The sequence below is a fragment of the Pseudophryne corroboree genome, chromosome 10 (genome assembly GCF_028390025.1).
Source record: "Pseudophryne corroboree isolate aPseCor3 chromosome 10, aPseCor3.hap2, whole genome shotgun sequence".
In the NCBI taxonomy this organism is placed as follows: Eukaryota; Metazoa; Chordata; class Amphibia; order Anura; family Myobatrachidae; genus Pseudophryne; species Pseudophryne corroboree.
Window position 1 is genome coordinate 251,002,583 of NC_086453.1, and position 22,737 is coordinate 251,025,319.

General features: G+C 44.0%; 1 protein-coding gene across 3 annotated transcripts in view; it reads right to left on the reverse strand.

Moving 5' to 3' along the window:
• USP28 (ubiquitin specific peptidase 28) overlaps positions 1-22,737 on the reverse strand; it is a 230,216-nt gene that overhangs the window by 163,055 nt on the left and 44,424 nt on the right. For all 3 annotated transcript variants that reach the window (XM_063943189.1, XM_063943188.1, XM_063943190.1), the window contains exons 4-5: positions 15,056-15,140; positions 14,100-14,262 (exon numbers count right to left, since the gene is read on the reverse strand). In XM_063943189.1, the coding sequence (XP_063799259.1) occupies positions 14,100-14,262; positions 15,056-15,140 (248 nt within the window). The remainder of the gene's footprint in view (positions 1-14,099; positions 14,263-15,055; positions 15,141-22,737) is intronic.

The window sequence follows — 22,737 nt, forward strand, 5'->3', positions numbered from 1 at the left end:
CTCTAGGTAACGCAGGTGTGCCCAGGTGCCCTCTGATGAAGTAAGGTAAAGCAGTTGGCAACGAAATATACGAAGCAGACAGCGGCACTCAGGGTCTTGTGCAAAAGATCAAGTGTATTAAAATCACTCCATTAGCTCCAACGTTTCGGGACGCGCAAGTCCCGTTGTCAAGGTGAGTAACGTTACTCACCTTGACAACGGGACTTGCGCGTCCCGAAACGTTGGAGCTAATGGAGTGATTTTAATACACTTGATCTTTTGCACAAGACCCTGAGTGCCGCTGTCTGCTTCGTATATTTCGTTGCAAACTGCTATATATATATATATATATATATATATATATATATATATATATATATATATATATATATATATATACATATATATATACACACACACATACATATACATACAAGACAGGTGAACGTAATGAGTTAAATACCGGCACTTGGAGCATTGTACATGTGACTCTCCCCTGATGACGGCGTGAGACCTAAACAGCTGTAGGGATGAGCGGACTATCACATTCGTTTTCTTACTTCAGCATGTAAACTATGGGATCAATTGTTCTGTAAAGTATACTATGCTGGAATCCTTTCATGTGCTGCTGTTATGAATGTATGTTTCTAAACATAAACCACGTTTTTGTGCTGGTCTGATCTGTGCCTGAGCCCCTGTTGGAGTTATATGGAACGGATGGATATATACTATTTTTTTGACCTGGCACCTACTTGTGACCTTTGAGTGCCTTATTTTGACACTATTTTAGAGAGAGAGAGAGAGAGAGAGAGAGAGAGAGAGAGAGAGAGAGAGATATTAGTTCTTCTCAAATAAGGCACCTTGTATATATTTTCTTTCGCTAGAGGTATAGCGCACTTGGAGTAGCAGCAGTATGGTAGACATAAATATGGTATGATCCAATCTCTAACACGATTAGTATATAAATTAGTAATTCTATACTTTTATAGTTTTTCAGCCCCAATTTTTTCCTTATTTAATAAATAAATAATATATATATATATATATATATATATATATATATATATAGATAGAACAACCATGTGTATCGGCACTCGAAAAAAAACACAAATACCTTGGTGATCCAGTCCTATCATGGGGTAGCCATGATTCGATAGTTCCAGACAGAGGGACGGCACTCATAGGATTTTGCAACACGTATATTGTATTCCAATAAAAGAAAGTTCCAAAGATTACATCAACGTTTCGGTGTAGAACACCGTCATCAGGATGTACAGAAATCGCATACAGGAGAAATGGTGAACATACATAAAACAGCAACTTACCACCCTTATAAAGACCAGTAAATGACAATACCACTGACACCTGCGCCGCCGCACACGCCCGCCAGAGCAGCCGGACGCATGTGAAAGACGTCATCCGCATGTACGTCTCCACCGCGTCCCGCCGCCGTCATGACAACAAAAGCGGTTACCATGGAAGCCCAAGACGCAGCCGCGTCATTGAGCTAGACGGCCCGCACCACGTAGTCAAAAAAGCAGGGGGCATGGCTGAGCCACGAACGACGCATTCCTGGCAACGGTCGTGGTTACCATAACATCTCAAGATGTGGCCACATCTTTGAGTTGTACAGCCCACGTCACCCGTCGTCAGAGCGATCGGTGTGGCCCCCGTGCGTCACCCAATAAAAACATTAACAAACAAAGATTAAAAACAACACTGGAGCACCAGTGTGTAAAAACAGAGAATCATGTATCCCATCGTAAAATACAGGACTGCAAAGACAACATTAAGGTCCCAGTGTATAGAAATTGAATAATACTATGTATACGATTTATAATTACCCAAATAGATAACTCTAAAGGCTGATCTTGTTTTGCATAAATCAGGAGAATAGAAATATGAGAACACAACAAATGCACATACTTTTATGTAAGACTATTCCAACAAATCTTTTCATTTAAGCCCCGTGGGGCAACGGTGTCCAGCCGGACAATCCATCTTGCCTCCATGATAAGTAACTGTTTGTTTCTATCACCACCACGTTTCAGCTCAGGGAGATGATCTATGATCATGTACTTGAGGCTAGCCAGGCTGTGCTTTCTATCAGCAAAATGCTGAGCTACCGGTTCACTTTTACCAGAGATTAATGCTGCACGAATGGCAGAACGGTGTTGATTGGCCCGTTCTTTAAATTGGCGGATGGTTTTTCCCACATAATAATACCCGCAGGGGCATCGAATTATGTAGATGACAAACGTGGTTGTGCATGTGACCACATGTCTAATTGGAATGTATTTACCACTATGTGGGTGTCTAAATGAACTACCAACATCTAGATGATTACAGGTTGCACAATTAATGCATCTATAACACCCGGCCTTGCGTCTGGACAACATTCTGGTAGAATCGTTTTTAAACTTCGAAATATCGGTACGCACAACCATGTCACGAATATTTCTCCCACGGCGATAACATGCCATAGGGGACTTATTTCTCAACACACTTAGCTCAGTATCCGTACTAATAATGGGCCATAATGCTTTAGTGGCTTGAGCTGTAATATTACTACTTGTTGTAAACAGGGAAGGCCACATAATTCTATTAGACTGATGTTTTTTACGGTTACTGGGAAGAAATAGGGTTTCCCGGGGAATATTGAGCACTTTCTGTTTCTGTTCTAACAATAGTTTCTCAGTATATCCACGACAGACAAATTTTGAAACCATGTCCTCAAGTTGCAGTTCTAGCACGGCTCTATCACTATTAATTCGGGCAACACGCAACATTTGCGAATAAGGCAACCCTGCTCTTAATGCTGATGGATGGTGGCTAGAAAATCTAAGCAGGGTGTTACGGTCAGTTGGTTTAGTGTAGACTGATGTCACCAAATGACCCCCCTGATTGGTCAGTTTGACATCCAGGAATTCAATTTCCTGGTAACTTGTTCTATAAGTGAATTTGATGGGCCCCTGAGCATTGTTGATGCTATCAATAAAGGAACAAAAAACTTCCTGTGGGCCTGACCAAAATACAATCAAATCATCAATATAGCGTAAAAACAATTTAGTATGATGCATGAATTCTGGCTGACTAAGAAACAAACTGTTCTCTTGAATAAACATAAATATGTTAGCATAGGTCGGTGAGACATTCGATCCCATTGCACACCCGGCAGTTTGTACATAATACTGAGAGTCAAACAGGAAATAATTGCGATGTAATACTAGTGAAAGCATTTGTAACACAAACTCTAAATCAGGTCCCCTATAACTACGGTTTCCCCGCAGAAATTGTGCTGCTGCTGCAAGACCTTCAACGTGCGGAATTGAAGTATACAGACTGTGCACATCCAGTGTGCACATCAGTAGATCAAACGGGCCCTTGGTGAATTCGCCCATCGCAGTTAGAAATGCAGATGTATCCTTGAGGTAGGTCTTCTCATGCACAATGCATGGTTGTAGTAGGGTGTCCAGATATTGAGATATAGGCTGATACAGAGAGTCTCTCGCTGATACAATGGGACGTCCGGGTGGAGACGTGGGGTTTTTATGAATTTTGGGAATCGAGTACAGAATTGGAGTGATGGGGAAATCTTGAGACAATGCTTTGAAAACTTTTTCCGATATGATTTTATTCTGTTTTGCGGAAAGGAGGACTTGATCCAGTTCTTTCTTAAACACCACAGTTGGATCCCTTGGCAACTTCCTATACACTTGTTGGTCGTTGAGTTGTTGTAGCATTTCATTGCGATAGTCATGGGTGTTCATAATGACTATCAAAGGGCGGGGCGGATAACAATGTCCTCACACCGTCCCAAGTTTGTGAGTGCCATCCTCTCTCCAGCCGTGAGATTGTGGCGCACGGTTCTGTTTTCAGTGTTATATTTCTGGATGGAATCATCAAGAAGTCTGGTGAAGCATTTGATAGATGGGTTTGTCACAGGTGGATCAAAAGAAGATCTGTTCTTCTGCCTGCAAAATTTATCAGCAGGATCTTGTTCGGTGCTCATGTCCACAGTTGTAGAGTTGGCAAAATGTTCACAAAATCTCATCCTTCTGCTGAATTTATGCAAATCCCAACTCCACTCAAAGGGGGAGTGTTTATTTGTGGGGACAAACGCCAGCCCCTTATTAAGGACCGACTGTTCATCTGCGGACAGCACCCTGTTGGACAAATTAAAGATCACTTGTTCCTCTTCCACGGGGGTCTTCCTACCACTCTTCTTTTGACCACCTCTTCTTGTGCGGACACGTTTGTTTTTTGGTTTGTCATGCGTGAACGTGCCCCTAAAGGGATAGCTTGAGCATTCCCCACCTCCTCTCCCTCTGAAACTGCAAAGTCGCTGTCACTTTGTGAAGTCGTGACATCACATGGTTGTCTCACTGAACGTTGTGTTCGCTGATTTCTATTGAACTGTCTCGGGTATCTGGGGGTATCCCCGTTGACCCATCGGTACACACGGTTGTCCTCGTAGTCCTGTACTACCTTCAGACGTTTAACCTTTTTAAATTTGATAAGATCCTGTCGATATTTGTCACACTGATTACGTAGTCAGTTCTTTAGACGCCTCTTCAACCACCAATATCATGAGGTCGAAGGAACACTTATTAAGTATTGCCACCCACTTACGGCAGAACTCTGGACTGTGCCGGCCGATAGTGGGGGTGTTTCGGACCCTGAACCCTCGTGGGATAAATTTATCCTGATAGTAATCAGATAGGGTCAGGCCATGCAGAGTGTAATCAATTTCACGTTTCTTCATTCTAAATAGGGATTGGAATAATTCTTCACAAGAGTCCACTTGATTGATGTATTGTGGATCCCCCAAAAATAGAATCTTATCAATTTGATCAGTAGTATAACTAAGCATTTCCCCCAATGGCAGCACAGAGGGCTGAGGGACTTCGGACGTCATTTTAAGCAGAACAAAACACACCCAAAGTGTGAATTCACAATTCAATCCTCCAGTAAAAAATGATGGGGCACACAATTCTCAACGGCTGATAAGTCACCCTCAATAAACTATTTCCACGGTGCCATATAATAAATAGACAAAGTCCATCATAGAACAACCATGTGTATCGGCACTCGGAAAAAAACAAAACACAAATACCTTGGTGATCCAGTCCTATCATGGGGTAGCCATGATTCGATAGTTCCAGACAGAGGGACGGCACTCATAGGATTTTGCAACACGTATATTGTATTCCAATAAAAGAAAGTTCCAAAGATTACATCAACGTTTCGGTGTAGAACACAGTCATCAGGATGTACAGAAATCACATACAGGAGAAATGGTGAACATACATAAAACAGCAACTTACCACCCTTATAAAGACCAGTAAATGACAATACCACTGACACCTGCGCCGCCGCACACGCCCGCCAGAGCAGCCGGACGCATGTGAAAGACGTCATCCGCATGTACGTCTCCACCGCGTCCCGCCGCCGTCATGACAACGAAAGCAGTTACCATGGAAGCCCAAGACGCAGCCGCGTCATTGAGCTAGACGGCCCGCACCACGTAGTCAAAAAAGCAGGGGGCATGGCTGAGCCACGTCACGACGCATTCCTGGCAACGGTCGTGGTTACCATAACATCTCAAGATGTGGCCACATCTTTGAGTTGTACAGCCTACGTCACCCGTCGTCAGAGCAATCGGTGTGGCCCCGTGCGTCACCCAATAAAAACATTAACAAACAAAGTTTGAACACCAATTGTTCTTTGATGACCAGGACCTGGCCAATCTCATACCCCTATATACAAGATATATAGACGACGTGTTCCTCCTATGGAGGGGCACAGAGGAGGAATTCACTAATATGATGTCACTGGCCAACACTAGGGACAGACACATCAAGTTTACGTGGAACATTCAAAAGGAAAACATACATTTTTTAGATGTAGAGGTAAAAATACGTGGTGTTGACTTCAGTACATCTATTTACCAGAAACCCACTGATTGCAACAATATGCTGCATGCCTCCAGCCACCATCCGAGCTCCCTTAAAAGAGGTCTCCCCTATTCGCAATTCTTACGGGTTCACCGCATTTGCAGTGATCCTGTTGATGAGATGAATAAAATGGAACTTATGACTAAAAAATTTCTAGAAAGGGGGTACAGCAACAAGGATTTACAATCAGCTAAAATTAAGGCACTTAAAGCACCTAAAGTAAAGAATATCACCTGTCCCAAACCTAATAAAATAGACACTACCATGATTTGGGTCAACAATTACACGGTATCTACTAAGACCATTGTCAGTACCGCTAAAAGGGTTTGGCCAGTAGTCCAAGCAGACCCAGACCTTGCAGAATTGTCTGAAAGTGCGTTACTACCTTGTTACACAAGGGGTAAAAATATCGGGGACCATGTGATACATGTTGACATTGCTAACATGTCACCCACATATCCTAAACACTTCATGACTAAAAAACCAGGAAACTACAGGTGCTTAGGTTGCACTACTTGCACCTATCTGGACACCGGCAATTATATCAGGCATCCACATAGTGGTAAACAGATCAAATTAAAACATGTTTTTACTTGCACCAGCAAATATGTGATCTACTGCATTAGGTGCCCTTGCAGCTTATATTACATAGGCAAAACGGTGTGCCAGTTCAAAGAAAGAATGGCACAACACCGCAGTGCCATTAAGCAGATATTGGAAGGGAAAAACATAGATCAGCCTGTTGCCAAACATTTTAAAACTTGCAAGCACAGTCTCTCCTCATTACGCTACATGATGTTGGACCATGTCAAGGAAGATATCAGGGGGGGTGATAGAGGAAAGATCCTTCTGCAGTTAGAAATTAAATGGATACATCTTTTGAATACCGTTTCCCCGCATGGACTGAATGAAATGATTTCCTTTAATTGTTTCTTATAATGGTTATGTTGCTATTTTTTGTAGTATTGCTGTAAGATCATTTGTAGTAATGTCCGTTTGTACAATGTATCATTGTAACCATGGTAACTGTTTTTACTTTCACTTTCATTTTCACTTTGTCCCAGTCACTGCTCAGGCGCCGTCTATTGGTGATGACGTCAGCAGCAGCAGCATGGGGAGTGTTTTTGCACTTACTTTCACTTTCACTTGGTGTTTCTTAACTGCATAAAGGTAAGCTTGATTTCTTGCATTTGTTATATACCTGACGAAGGATAATAAATCCGAAACGTTGTATTCAACCCAGGAGTGTCCGGGTTTCTTATTTGAATTAAGTCCACGAGTGCCGCCTACATACCATACTTATATCAAACTCAGAAGGAAGGCACCGGGCAAGATGTCTACATTTATTTGGCGGAGTGCCGAGTGTATCTTTACTCTATATATATATATATATATATATATATATATTATATATATATATATATATATATATATATATATATATAAATATAATATATATCAGCACAGGGATATATCAATCTATTATATTCCCAATATCGTTATGTATCTGTTACAATTTAAAAACAGGTACTATTCAATTAATTTACCAAATAAACATCTCTATCCGTTAACTTATGAAAACAGGTTTTATTTGAATGACCCAGATATACTTTTAATATTGATTTCAACTGAAAACCTAACACCCCCTCCCCCCCACCCACACACTATTTACATTATTCAATTATTATGTATCTGTCCCCTTCTTGTATAGCTTAACCCTAATCTCCATGGACCCAGTACCATTTGTTCAAAGGGGACCTATCTATTTTACACCCCAATGAACCTTCCTGCATCCCCCCCATACTACTAGCAAGAGAAGCATCTTTTTTCCTTTGGGGATTTCACCCAAATCCTGGAGAACCCGAATGGACCTCCGGTGTAATCCAAAAAAAGGACATTCTCCCCCTATATATCACACCTATCTGAAGTTATTTTATATTATTCAGCTCCACTGTATCGTTTAGCCCACTGGGAACAAAGTATTCAGTCGGTAAATCCAGAATGCTTCCCTCCGACACAAAGTGCCAAACCTGTCACCACCCCGCATTGTTGGCTTAATTTGTTCTATTCCCCTATTGTTGATCTTCCGATGTGAAGAGGCTGTACATTGTGCAATGTGGCTGGATAGTGGATGAGTTTTAACAGCTTTATTGATGTTTTTCAAATGTTCCATGAACCTGGTGTGTAGCATACGCGTAGTACACCCTACATATTGCTTTCCACAACCACATTGCACAATGTAAATAGCAAATGTTGATCTGCAATTTATGAAATTTTTAATTTGAAAATTTTCACCACTTTGATTTGAAGTGAATTCGGTTTCTTTTTTATTTGCATGCAGATATGTATTACAGAACCCCACTGGTCTCATTGTAATCTATGTATTTTCCTTTTGTATCGATATGGTATCTTGATTGAAGTGACTTGACACTAGCTTTGACTTTAAATTTTCTGACTTCCTAAAAATAACCTTTCCCTCCAAATTCACTGTCTCCTTCAGTATTGTATCTAATTTCAGGAGTTTAAAATATTTTTCTGATAATCCTTTTAATCTCATATGAGCAGTTATTATATTTTGTTAAGAGTGATGACCTATCCTCTTTTTTTATTTTCAGTGTTTTTTATATGATCCATATTTCCTGTTCTTAACCCTAAAAGATCCCTTCTATTTCTATTCCTGACTTTTTCTAGGGTTCTTTGTAATAGTTCTCTAGGATAACCCTGCTCAAGGAAGTCCTGTAACATCAATTTTGCTTGTCTATCAAAAGACTCATCTGTCGAACAATTCCGTGTTATTCTAGTAAATTGTCCATTTGGGATGTTTTCCTTCCACATCTTTGCATGCAAACTTTTTTAATTGAGATACCTATTCTGATCTTTGTGTATGTTTCCATTCTTAGTTGATCTTCCTCGACTATTAGCGCAATATCCAAGAAATTGATATATGTGCTGGCTCCTCCCCTCTACGCCCCCAACCCCCCAGGATCACAATAGGTTGATGCAAATGAAACGCGAAGACTACCTTCGGCAGGAACTGCTGTCTAGTCCTGAGCTCCGCTCTGTTCTCGTAAAAGACCAATTAAGGACTCATACACGATAAGGCCCCCAATTCCGAGACATGCCTAGCCAAAGCCAGGGCCAGTAACATCACCATCTTCCACGTGAGGTACTTGTCTTCCACCATCATCAGCTGTGTAACACCACATCCAAATCCCAAGGTGCCGTAGGCGGCACAAACGGAGGTTGTATGTGAAATACCCTTTGCAAGAAGGTCTGAACTTCAAGCAGCATAGCCAACTTCTTTTGGAAGAAGACTGAAAGAGCTGAAATCTGTGACATAGAAGTTTTTGTTGTTTAATTGGACATTTGCCTCTTTCAAGTAGTCCTTCATATCCAATATCACAATCAAACCGCCCTTATCTAATGGTTTTATTATTTCTTTATCAGAATACAAAGTTTTGATAGCCCTCCTCTCACCTTTCCTCAAATTATCTTTGAAGATTTTGTTATCTGCTCTCTCACACATTATCTTAAATTGGTTCAAGGCGCTACTATAAAAGCTTTCAATGTAGGGGATAAAATGCTGTACTGCAAGGGATAAAATTCTGATTTGGTTTTGAATCTGTTTACCCTCTTCGTGGCAAATATTTTTTCTTCTCCGATGTCTTTAAGTTTTTCAGTTTCTGAAGCATCCTGCAGAGATTCTAAAATTTCCAAGGCCATCTTTATCCGATATTATCAGATGGCCTGATAAGTTAGATTTTTTTCATCTCTTTTAATGCAAAATATTTCTTACGACTCAATGTTCTCACATATTTATTCAGATCCGCCACTGGTTATCATCTGGTTTAGTGAAATCTAGCACCTAGCGTACGGCTCTGATGAGATCATCAATGCCCAGGCTATCAATGACTTCACTATCTGACCCATTGCCTCTTTATAGTAAATTAGTAGACAACCGATGACTACTTCTAGGAATTGAACTATTCATGGACTTTTGTAAACCCTGCAAAGTTCTAGAATATAGAAACACAGAATTTGACGGCAGATAAGAACCACTTGGCCCATCAAGTCTACCCCTTTTTTTTATCCTTTAGGCAATCTCAACCCTTTTTGAACCTAAATTCTTTGTAAGGATAATCATATGCCTATCCCAAGCATGTTTAAATTGCTCTACAATCTTAGCCCCTACCACCTCTGATGGGAGGCTATTCTACTTATCCACTACCCATTCTGTGAGGTAATTTTTCCTTAAATTTCCCCTGAACCTGCCTCCCTCCAGTTTTAGTGTATGTCCTCAAGTTATAATACTTCTCTTCCTTTGAAGAATGTTTCCCTCCTGAACTTTGTTAAAACCTTTGGAATATTTGAAAGTTTCTATCATGTCTCCCCTTTCCCTTCTCTCCTCCAAACTATGCATCCTGAGCTTACGCTGGCTGCTGAGACGGCAGTGACGTTGAGTTAGACTTAGCCGCCTCACGATGTTTCCGTGTAGCAGACTACTGCAACGCCAAAGTAGCCATCACACCTGCCAAAATCGGCCAAGGAGGATCAGGGAAGAGGTTTTTACGTGGACCTGTTTTGCAAGACTCACTGTGCAAGTGGAAGTCTCCAACTACAATTACAGATAGATATCGCAGACAAGGTGCTTCTTAATTTTGTATTAGCCTTTCTAGTCATCATGCACACAGACAGACAGACAGTATACACAACAGTAATACAGTGAAACAGAAATTTACATGACTCAGTAAAAAACAAAAACTAAAGTGTATATTAGACCGAGTGCACTGAACTTTAGTACACACTAATTTCTGTAAAGTCTGCGTGTCACTAACAAACCCTACTAACACCCCTGCCCCCTCCAGTGGCCGACTGTTGTAGGACCACACCAAAATTCCTGCATCAGTTTAAGATGGCGTCCACACCATGTGTTTTTTTTTAAACAACATATATTTTATATATATATACACACATATATATATATATATATATATACACACATATATATATATATATATATATATATATATATATATATATATATATATATATATATATATATATCTCGGAACAAATGAAGTGGCACTCACTATATATCCAATATCATCTGCTGGGGTGCCAAAATTCCAGGGAGAAAGCTTGTGTCCACAAGGTCCCGTTATATATTCAATTTAATATAGAAGGCACTCACCAGACTTGTAATGAATATGCAAAAAATTGTTTATTAAATCTCACATCAGCAGCTTAATCATGGTTGGTCGACGTTTCGGTCCCAAACCGGACCTTTTTCCAGACCAGTGTATACAATCGTCAGAATCACAAACCAAATGACCATCAGTGTGGAACTTGTAGTTCCACACTGATGGTCATTTGGTTTGTGATTCTGACGATTGTATACACTGGTCTGGAAAAAGGTCCGGTTTGGGACCGAAACGTCGACCAACCATGATTAAGCTGCTGATGTGAGATTTGATAAACAATTTTTTGCATATTCATTACAAGTCTGGTGAGTGCCTTCTATATTAAATTATATATATATATATATATATATATATATATATATATACACATACATACACATACACACACACACACACACACACACACACACACATACACTGTAGACTATGCAACAGGTCTAAATACATGCATACAGAAATCACTCCCCAGCATAAGCTTAATAGCCTGCTTTGCCCCTTATAGCCATGGCTTGTGAGGGGAACCCACAGCCCGGCAGCTGTATGTGACAGCGGCGGGGAGCTGGGAAGCTTTCGACACTGTACCACACATGCGACTTATCTAAAAGCTACAAGAAATAGGGCTAGGAAGCTCTATATGCACTTGGGTCAAGAATTGGTTAGATAATAGAGAGCAGCGCGTTGTGGTTAATGGATCTCTTTCAAATTGGACTGAAGTGTTAAGTGGTGTGCCACAAGGCTCGGTATTAGGACCGCTAATGTTCAACAATTTCATTAACGACCTAACAGAAGGACTAGAGAGCATGGTGTCAATTTTTGCAGACGATACCAAATTGTGTAAGGCTATAAATACAGAGGAGGATGCTGAGTCTCTTCAAAACGACTTAGTTAAATTAGAAGCATGGGCAGCCAAATGGAGAATGCGCTTCAACACAGACAAGTGTAAGGTAATGCACTGTGGTAGCAAGAACAAAAATAACACCTACATACTGAATGGGGTAAAATTAGGGGATACTGTACTGGAAAAAGACTTAGGTGTTCTCATAGATAACAAACTAAGCAGCAGTTCCCAAAGTAGGATGGCAGCAAAGAAGGCCACTAAGATACTAGCATGCATAAAACGAGGAATTGATGCAAGGGACGAGGGTGTTATACTCCTGTTATATAAATCACTAGTGAGGCCACACCTTGAATACTGTGTACAATTCTGGGCACCGTAATACAAAAAGGATATCCTGGAGCTGGAAAAGGTTCAGAGGAGGGCGACCAAACTAATTAAGGGCATGGAGACGATGGAATAAAAAGAAAGGCTTGAAAGACTAGGCATGTTTACATTGGAAAAGAGGAGACTAAGAGGGTATATGATCAACATCTACAAATATATAAGGGGTCAATACACAGAGCTTGCGCAGGGCCTGTTTTTGGCCAGATCAACACATAGGACTCGTGGACACTCGCTCAGGTTAGAGGAGAGGAGATTCCGCACAATACGTCGTAAAGGTTTTTTCACGGTAAGGACAATACGTGTTTGGAATTCCCTGCCTGAGGGAGTTGTAATGGTGGACTCTGTCAACACCTTTAAGAATGGGTTAGATAAATTCCTCATGGATAAGGATATCCAGGGTTATGGTGCATAGTCACGCATTATAGTTACTATAAATAGGGATAAAATGTAACGGCTGACAGCAGCATCAGTCATAATTTTAGACAAATCATCGTGCATAGGAGACCACAAATTGGTTGAACTTGATGGACAATTGTCTTTTTTCAGCCTCAAATACTATGTTACTATGACAGGGCTAAGAGGTGGCAGTGAGTGCTGACCACGATGTGAGCGAGTGCGCCAGCAGCGATGCTGATCTGAGGAGAGGTGATGGGTTGTCCTCCCTGACGGGCACCAGCAGCGTTGTCGGATCAGGTGAACTGACAGGAGCCTGGCAGTGTATCATTTGTGAGCCGCGCGCGCTGGAAACCCCGCTGGTAAAATGTCTCCCCCTTCCCCCCTCCCGCAGCCCGGCAGCTATATGCGAGCTGACTGCGGCGAGGATCTGGGAAGCAGGGCCAAGCAGCGGTAGTGAAGAATTCCCCAATGGCGCCAGCAGCGTTGCCGCTGACCGATGGTGAGGAATCAGGGAGCTATGACAGGCGCCAGCAGCGTTGGCGGATCAATGTTACAGATAGCGCTCATTACATCTCACCAGCAACATAACCAGCCCCACTGAGTACAGCCCACTCATTACCTTTCTCTGTACAGGTGTCGCTGGGGTCTGGAAGCTGTGACAGGGCTTCTCAGTAAGCTCCGTCCTGCTTCTGCAGCCAAGGCTGGAATCAGCTTATGCTGATGAAGGTCTATGGTTGGGCTTCTTGTATAAGCGCCGACTAGCCTTTGCTGCTTGTAGCAGCACACACAGACCCGGACCCACACTTCTTAGTAAGCTGGGAAGGGCTGTGAAGTGTAAAAATAAAAGTTTTGAGAAAAATTCTGGAACAAAGTCCAAAACGTGTGCCCTCCCTGTGAGGCACAAAAAAAACACAGGCATCGTGGGAGTATGGAGGGGGAGGAGGGTTACTAATTTAAATATTTAAATGTGCCTATCCCTGCTAACACCCCGTCCATATCCCAAGAGTACTCCAGTGACCCCTAGTGGATGAAAAATAAATTAGTTTGTATTACTCAGTATAATCTCCCATCTATATTTGCATAGTTTTTTCATGTATTTTCTTTTTCTTTTTGAACCTGCATGATTTAACATACAGCTCAAAAGTACTCAAGTCTTCAGGTCATCTCCAGCAGTGGCCACGATGCGCCATTCCAGGCACATAGCTCTGCAGACCTTCCTGATTAGAGAGCCAAGGCAGTCATCCATGATTAGCAGAATTGAAAGTCCTTCCAATTATGGTGCAAACACTTGATCTTAACCAAATCGCATAAAAACAATTATTTATCTTCTCATTTCCAGTTTACCTGTATGACTGCACTAAACCAGCAGGTGTTCCCGATGTTCCTCAGTCCTACAGGCCAGTCCCCACTCCTTCTCAAATCATTAGGGTTAGGGACATCTCCCCAAACTTCACAGCGTTTCCGCTTTGTACGGCTTTTCGTCTCCGCAATATGGTGGGTATTTGATCTAAAAGTTTAAACATGCATAACAAAGCTTTGAATATTTTTTGAGAATAAAGAGTGTATTAAAGTGATACTATCAAACAGAGGGGGACTGCCAGCAACACATGACTAATATATTCGAGATGCTATGACAGAGCCTAAGTAGAGCACACACCTCTTCCAGAACAGTAACTGTCCAGCAGCAAGAAGAATGCATATTTTCTAAAAATGAATGATAAAGGACAGCAATTTTTTGTGGAGCAAGATCAAATATACAAAATATAATGTTTTCATATTTCTATCAGTTTATATTGTATAGTGGAGTTGAGCAGTCTATTTAGCAAGACGAGGATGCTGAACTGTATCAAAGAACTAGTCAGTAGTTAACTAGTGTGTGCCTGGCAACGTCGCACCCTTGTGCATAGTCTTATACTCAGAATCCCGGCAGATTTCAATGTTTGCAGATTCACCTCTCTTTACTGCCTATCCCGATTTCATTCCTCCTCCGTTCCACCCACACGTCTGTCCCATCATTGATGTTTCTCTGTTCTCTCTCTCTGTGTCACCATCTTTGCATTCTCTCCTCTCCAGTCTCAAACCTGTACGTGCGCCAGATTTTCTGTATAGGGGTTACTCAGATCCCATAGCTATTGCTACAGTAATTTGTGCATGCGCAGAACCCATTCTGTGTGTGCGCACAGGGATCAGGCTGTCGGTGACTGACCGTAAATGATGTCAGTGATGCACCGTAAAACAAAAGTAACATCCAAAAATTGTATCTAAAAGGTCATCCTGAGACTTCATTATACAGTTCATACCTGTTAGAATCTCTTCTTGCCTCCTGTAAGCTAAGAGCAATTGCTGCCTGGAGTTCATCCTTACCATGTGCCCGATCACCTGCACCTGAAAACAAAAGATGATGATAGAAGGCATTCATGGATTATTCAGGAAAATATGAATCCATACTCCCACAGTTTTAAGCAATTAAAAAACGAGATTTATGGTAAGATCTTACCGTTGTTAAATCTCTATCTGCGAGGAACACTGGGCTCCACAGGGAATAACATCGGGATGTAGAGTAGGATCTTGATCCAAGGCACCAACAGGCATGTCCAAACTGCGGCCCTCCAGCTGTTGAGAAACTACACAACCCAGCATGCCCTGACACAGCTTTAGCATTCTCGGACAGCAAAACTGCGTCAGGGCATGCAGGGATATATAGTTTCACAACAGCTGGAGGGCCGCAGTTTGGACATGCCTGGGCTAAAAGCTTTGACTGTTCCCAGAATGCTTAGCGCCGCCTCCTCTATAACCCTGCCTCCATGCACAGGAGCTCAGTTTTGTTAACCAGCCCAATGCAGTAACAGGCAAAAAGAGACGACAACTGTTAGTAGCCACATACAACCCATACTCACGACAGGAGAAGGTGTCAGCGGCTAATGCCATACCAACCCAAAGAAGCTAAGTGCGTCAGGGTGGGCGCCCTGTGGAGCCCAGTGTACCTCGCAGAAAGAGATATAACAACGGTAAGTTCTTACCATAAATCTCATTTTCTGCTGCGGGGTACACTGGGCTCCACAGGGAATAACATCGGGGAGGTCTTAAAGCAGTTCCTTATGGGAGGGTACGCACTGTAGCGGGCACAAGAACCCGGCGTCCAAAGGAAGCATCCTGGGAGGCGGATGTATCAAAGGTATAGAACCTTATGAACGTGTTCACTTAGGACCACGTAGCCGCCTTGCATAATTGTTCTTCAAGGGTCGCACCACGGCGGGCCGCCCAAGAAGGTCCAACCGACCGAGTAGAATGGGCCTTGATGGTAGCAGGAGCTGGAAGACCAGCCTGTACATAAGCATGTGCAATCACCATTCTAATCCATTTGGCCAGGGTCTGCTTGTGAGCAGGCCAGCCACGTTTGTGAAAACCAAACAGTACAAAGAGAGAATCAGACTTCCTGATAGGAGCTGTCCTCTTCACATAGATACGGAGAGCCCGTACCACATCCAAAGACCGCTCTTTGGAAGACAATTCAGGAGAGACAAAGGCAGGAACCACAATCTCCTGATTAAGGTGGAAAGAAGACACCACCTTAGGTAGGTACCCGGGACATGTTCTAAGAACCGCCCGGTCACTGTGAAAAATCAGATAGGGGGACCTACACGACAAGGCCCCCAAATCAGACACCCGTCTAGCAGAGGCAATAGCCAGTAGAAAAAATACCTTAAGGGAAAGCCACTTAAGGTCTGCAGATTCAAGAGGCTCAAACGGAGACTCTTGTAACGCCTCCAGAACCACAGACAAATCCCAAGGAGCCACAGGTGGGACATAAGGAGGTTAACTCCGTAACACACCCTGAGTGAATGTATGAACATCAGGCAGAGTGGCAATTTTTCTCTAAAACCAAACCGACAAGGCAGAAATATGAACCTTGATGAAGGCCAGACAAAGGCCTAAGTCCAGACCCTGTTGCAGAAAGGCCAAAAGTTTGGCCATAGTAAACTTGTAAACGTCATGATTATTAGATGCGCACCAAGCAAAGTAAGCATTCCAGACCCTATGGTAAATCCGAGCAGAAGCCGGCTTACGCGCCTTCAACATAGTCTGGATGACCGCCTCAGAAAAACCCTTGGCCCTTAGTATGGAAGCTTCAAGAGCGACGCATTCAAAGCCAGACGGGCCATATCCTGCTTGTTGTGGAAGCAGAAGAGGACGCTCCAACGAGAGACCCTGGAGGTCTGAGAACCAATGCCATCTGGGCCACGCTGGAGCGATCAGAAGTAGGATTCCTCCTTCTTGCTTGAACTTTCTTATAACTCTGGGCAGTAGTGACACCAGAGGGAACACGTACGGCAGCCAAAAGTCCCATGGAATTGCCAGAGCGTCCACGAACGTTGCTTGAGGATCCCTTGTCCTTGCTCCAAAGACCGGAACCTTGTGATTGTGTCAAAACGCCATCAGGTCCACATTAGGGAGGCCCCACTTGTCCACTAGGAGTTGAAACACTTCTGGATGGAGGCTCCACTCTCCGGCGTGTACGTTCTGATGACTGAGGAAATCCGCTTCCCAGTTTAGGACTCCCGGGATAAACACTGCTGATATGGCTGGCAGATGGCGTTCTGCCCACTGAAGAATTCTGGATACTTCCCTCATTGCCATGCGGCTTCGTGTGCCGCCTTGATGATTTATGTACGCCACCGTGGTGGCGTTGTCCGACTGTACTTGAACAGGTCTGTTCTGTATTAAATGCTGGGCCAAGTTCAGAGTATTGAACACCGCCATCAGTTCCAGAATGTTTATCGGGAGGAGAGACTTCTCCTTGGTCCACCGACCCTGAAGGGAGTGTTGCTCCAGCACCGCGCCCCAACCTCTCAGACTGGCATCCATCGTCAGAAGGACCCAGTTGGAGATCCAGAAGGGACGACCCCTGCTCAATAGTTGGTCCTGAAGCCACCAGCTCAGTGACAGACGGACCTCCAGAGACAAGGAGATCATGTGAGACCTGATCCGGTGAGGGAGGCCGTCCCACTTTGCAAGAATCAATTTCTGCAGAGGGCGGGAATGGAATTGAGCGTACTCCACCATGTCGAAGGCCGACACCATGAGACCTAGCACTTGCATCGTCTAATGTATCGACACTTGCAGATGAGATAGAAAGCATCGAATCCTGTCCTGAAGCTTCAGGACCTTCTCCTGAGACAAGAACAACCGCTGGTTGTGAGTGTCTAACAACACCCCCAGGTGCACCATGCTCTGCGCAGGGACCGGGGAGGATTTCTTCCAGTTGATGAGCCACCTGTAGGCTTGCAGAAACTGGAGCATCAGATCCAGATGGCGTACTAGAATTTCTGGGGAATTCGCCAGGATCAACAAGTCGTCCAGATACGGGAGGATCCTGACCCCTTGACGGCGGAGTACAGACGTCATTACCGCCATGACCTTGGTGAAGACTCGCGGGACCGTGATCAAGCCAAAAGGTAACGCCCAAAATTGGTAATGGAGGTTGCCAACAGCGAATCTCAGATATTGCTGTTGCGACAGTGCAATAGGAATATGCAGGTAAGCATCCTGTATGTCCAGGGAGACCATATAATCCCCTGGTTCCAAAGCCAGAACAATAGACCGAAGGGTTTCCATATGAAACTTGGAGAGACTCTCACAAATTTATTCAAGGACTTGACGTTGAGAATGGGCCGAGAGGACCCATTTGGTTTCGGGACTAAGAATAGCGGTGAATAGTACCCCTTGCCTCTCTGAGCGAGAGGCACCTGTACTACCACTCCAGTGTCCAGGAGGGACTGTACACCGAATGAAGAGTTTTTGCTTCACCTGATCCAAAGGGACGTCTGTCAGGCAAAATCGATGAGGGGGATGATTCTTTAAGGATACGGCGTAACCTCCAGTGACGACTTCCCGTACCCAAGCATTGGAAGTGGTCTTCAACCATTCCTGGGTAAACCCTAGAAGTCGGCCCCCCACACTGGGATCTCCCAGAGGGAGGCCCGCCCCGTCATGCAGCAGGCTTGTCCATTTTGTAAGCAGGCTGACGTTTAGGTTTGAGCTTAGTGATTTTGGAAGTGCGAGCTTGTTTCAGGTACGCCTGACCTTTTGCTTTACCTGAAGGATGAAAGGAGTGAAAGGAAGTACTCTTAGCCTTCGGTGCCGAAGGCGCAGTACTAGGTAGACACGCCGTTTTAGCCAAGGCTAAGTCAGCCACTATCTTGTTGAGGTCCTCTCCAAAAAGAATGTCAAGGGTTTTCTTAGAGTCTAGATCCACAGACCAGGACCGTAACCATAGAATCCGGCGAGCCAAAATTGACGTAGTATCAGCCTTGGCCACCAGAATACCAGCATCAGAAGCCGCCTCCTTAATGTAATGAGATGCTGTGACAATATATGAGAGACATTGTCTAGCATTATCAGAAAAGTTGGATGGCAGCTCTGCTTCCACCTCCTAAGTCCACGTTTCAATAGCCTCTGCAGTCCATGTTGCTGCAATAGTGGGCCGATGCGCAGCACCTGCTAGGGTGTAAATCGCTTTTAAGCAACCCTCCACACGCTTATCCGTTGGTTCTTTCAGAGTAGTGACGGTAGTTACAGGCAGAGCCGAGGACACCACCAGCCGCGCCACTTGCGAATCCACTGGCGGGGGTGTTTCCCAATTTTTACTTAGCTCCGCGGTGAGAGGATAGCGAGCCAGCATCCTCTTGAGAGGTGTGAATTTCTTTCCTGGATTTTCCCAGGATTCCTGACGTATTTCAACTAAATGGTAGGAATGAGGTAAAACTTGTTTAATAACCTTCTGACGTTTAAATCTGTACGGTTTCTTGGAGGTAGCATCAGGCTCTGGGTCATCAATAATTTGAAGAATTAGCCTGATAGCCTCTAATAAGTCAGGAACATCCACCTGAGAGACCGATTCCCCATCAGAATTATCTGGATCAGTGTCTGTGGGATCAGTATATACGCCTTCTTCATCAGACGAGGTGTCTGGGACGTGGGTGGATTGTGAGGAAGTAATGGCCCACTTAGAGGACCCCTTGGTCTTAGGCGGACGACGGTTAGACGTCTGTTTAGTCAGGGAGTGGTTCAATTGCTGTAACTGAGCGGACAGTTGATCTGCCCAAAGTGGATTAACCGCAGGGACCACAAGCGGTTGTACCGGCACAGGAGGTCCCATAGGGTGCGCAAGTCTAGTCACCAGCGTACTTAACGTGGAGAAAGCAGCCCAAGGTGGGTCATTATGAAGCCCCGTTGCTACAGTTCCACTGGGGGGTAAGGAACCCCCAGAACCTGAACCCTCTGCTGCTATGTTTTCCTCTAATATGTCTGCAGCGTCACCACCATGCAATGTGGGATCAGCCCCAGCTCCGTCGTCCCTTGTAGCTGACATGTTTGAAAGCTCAAATCACGGGCAACCCAGTACAATATCAGCAGCCTAATACCTTAACAAGAACCCCCTGTGCAGTGTATGAGCACAAACAGAGAATTCAAGAGGTATATGGTGACTGAAAATCACAGAGAAAAATACACAATAAGTATATCCTGTTAACACCTATATTGAACAATAACCCTGACGCACGTAGCCCCCTCAGGTTACAGAATATAGGGATAGCATTCTGAGTGAGATACACGAAATGGAAGTCACACAGCAGCTATATACACACACACACACACAGAGTCACATGTACAATGCAGAAATTATGACATGCAATAAAACTGTACTGGACTAGCAATACAAAGTAATACTAAGTACAGCTGTATATAGTCAATAGATATAACTGCACAGTAAAGACTGGACGTATATCACAGAGTACTTGTACTAAATAACCCTGACTAAGGGGGTAATTCTGAGTTGATCGCAGCAGGAACTTTGTTAGCAGTTGGGCAAAACCATGTGCACTGCAGGGGAGGCAGATATAACATGTGCAGAAAGAGTTAGATTTGGGTGGGGTGAGTTCAATCTGCAATCTAAATTGCAGTGTAAAAATAAAGCAGCCAGTATTTACCCTGCACAGAAACAAAATAACCCACCCAAATCTAACTCTCTCTGCACAGGTTATATCTGCCTCCCCTGCAGTGCACATGGTTTTGCCCAACTGCTAACAAAGTTCCTGCTGCGATCAACTCAGAATTACCCCCTAAATGCACTATTTCTTAACTAACACTGCCAGCAGACATGTAGAATACTTGTGTCCTGTAAAATGCACAGCGCTGACATGCAGGCGGCTTTACAGAGGAGGATTTGCCCAAACAGTCTCAGAATCAGCTCAGCTTGAGGTAATAGCGCCCAAACGCTGACAGGGAGTGAGGGGGAGAGAGAGACAGATGCAGCTCCAGGGCGGGAACATTTACTCTAAATGGCGCCCTGGGGCTGGGGGACGGGCTACAGGTCAAAGCCTTATCCCCTTGCTGGGCTTCACCACCGGGTACTGTGGGCTATGTAGTAAACAGTTTTTAGTAAAACCGACCTGTGCCCTAGCCCTGGTGGTCTAGTGGGGTCCCTGTACTACCACAGTGTCCACGCCAGCGCGCGCGGCACACCTCCTACCAGCTGCGGCGGATCGCGGTTTCCAGCGGGTCCCGCCTGTGGGACCCTCTTATCTCCTCCCAAAGTGCGGCCACGCGATGCTGGAGAGCTGCGGCGTGGTGTGCAACTGACAGGAGCAAACCGGAGCCTCCGCTGTAAGTATCCGGCAACCAGGGCGCGGGTGTATACAGCGCCGCTGGGGGAGGTGGTGGAGCTGCAGCAGGAGATGTCTGACTGACATCTAACACACACACACACACACACACACACAGTGTCTCTGCTGCAGCCCTTGAAGTCTCCAGATTTCACATAAAAAAGCTCTTCTGAGGGCTGCTGGAGCAGCCCACCTGTTGTATGCCTGCACTGCATGGCACCAACTGCAAAACTGAGCTCCCGTGCACGGGGGCGGAGTTATAGAGGAGGCGGCGCTAAGCATTCTGGGAACAGTCAAAGCTTTTAGCCTGTTGGTGCCTCGGATCAAGATCCTACTCTACACCCTGATGTTATTACCTGTGGAGCCCAGTGTACTCCGCAGCAGAAACAGGGCCATAACTAGGGGTGTGCGAATGGTGCCACCGCTCTGGGGGTTTAGGGAACACGGTCGGTACAGGGCGTCCTGTTACGGCACTGACTAAAAATAAAACACTAGGCAAAATGGAAAATAGAAGCAACAAAGAGAATACAATGTGTGACAAGGACAGGTAGCACAACCTCAACCTCCAATTAAACCCAGATTCAAAACAATACAATTTAGTGTGCAGCTGACCCACCAATACAACATAGGGGGGTATTCAATGCTTGTCGGATCAGACAATGCAGTCTGATCAGACAATGCAGTATTCAATGAGCGGCCAAATCCGTCAGGATTGACAATATCAGAAATGGGGCTAAAACCTGACGAATTTAGCCGCGCTTCCGACAAAACACGTGGATCCAAGTCGGAATTGCAGATTCCTCAGAAAAACGGTAGGGGCATTGAATAGGTCGGAACAGTTTCCGACCTAAAAATAAATAAATCATAAACTGCCGTCTTTCCAACAAAACTGCAGTTCAGACAGTAATTGAATACCCCCCATAGTCCACTAAGAGCATTTTATTCATTTTGTCTCAAGTTCGACACCAAGAAAGGTTTGCAGTCTTTCATTAAAAAGTAACATGAAACTCTAGTCCAAGTCAATAATCTGTAAAAAGACTAGACAAAAAGACATTTACTGGCACCTATAACAATTTAGTCACAGGCTCAGATCTTTAAATATATTTGGGAATGTAGCTCATATACTGTATACAAGTCAATTTGCATTTTAAATGTAGGATTCCATCAAGCATCCTAACAGTGTCCCAAACAGCCACCAGACATGTCCATCACCAAGCTGTAGTTGGTGAAATACTATTACTATTATTATTATACACAATTATTTACACAGCGCATATATATACCGCTGTGCGTTACAGAGAATATTTGGCCATACACAT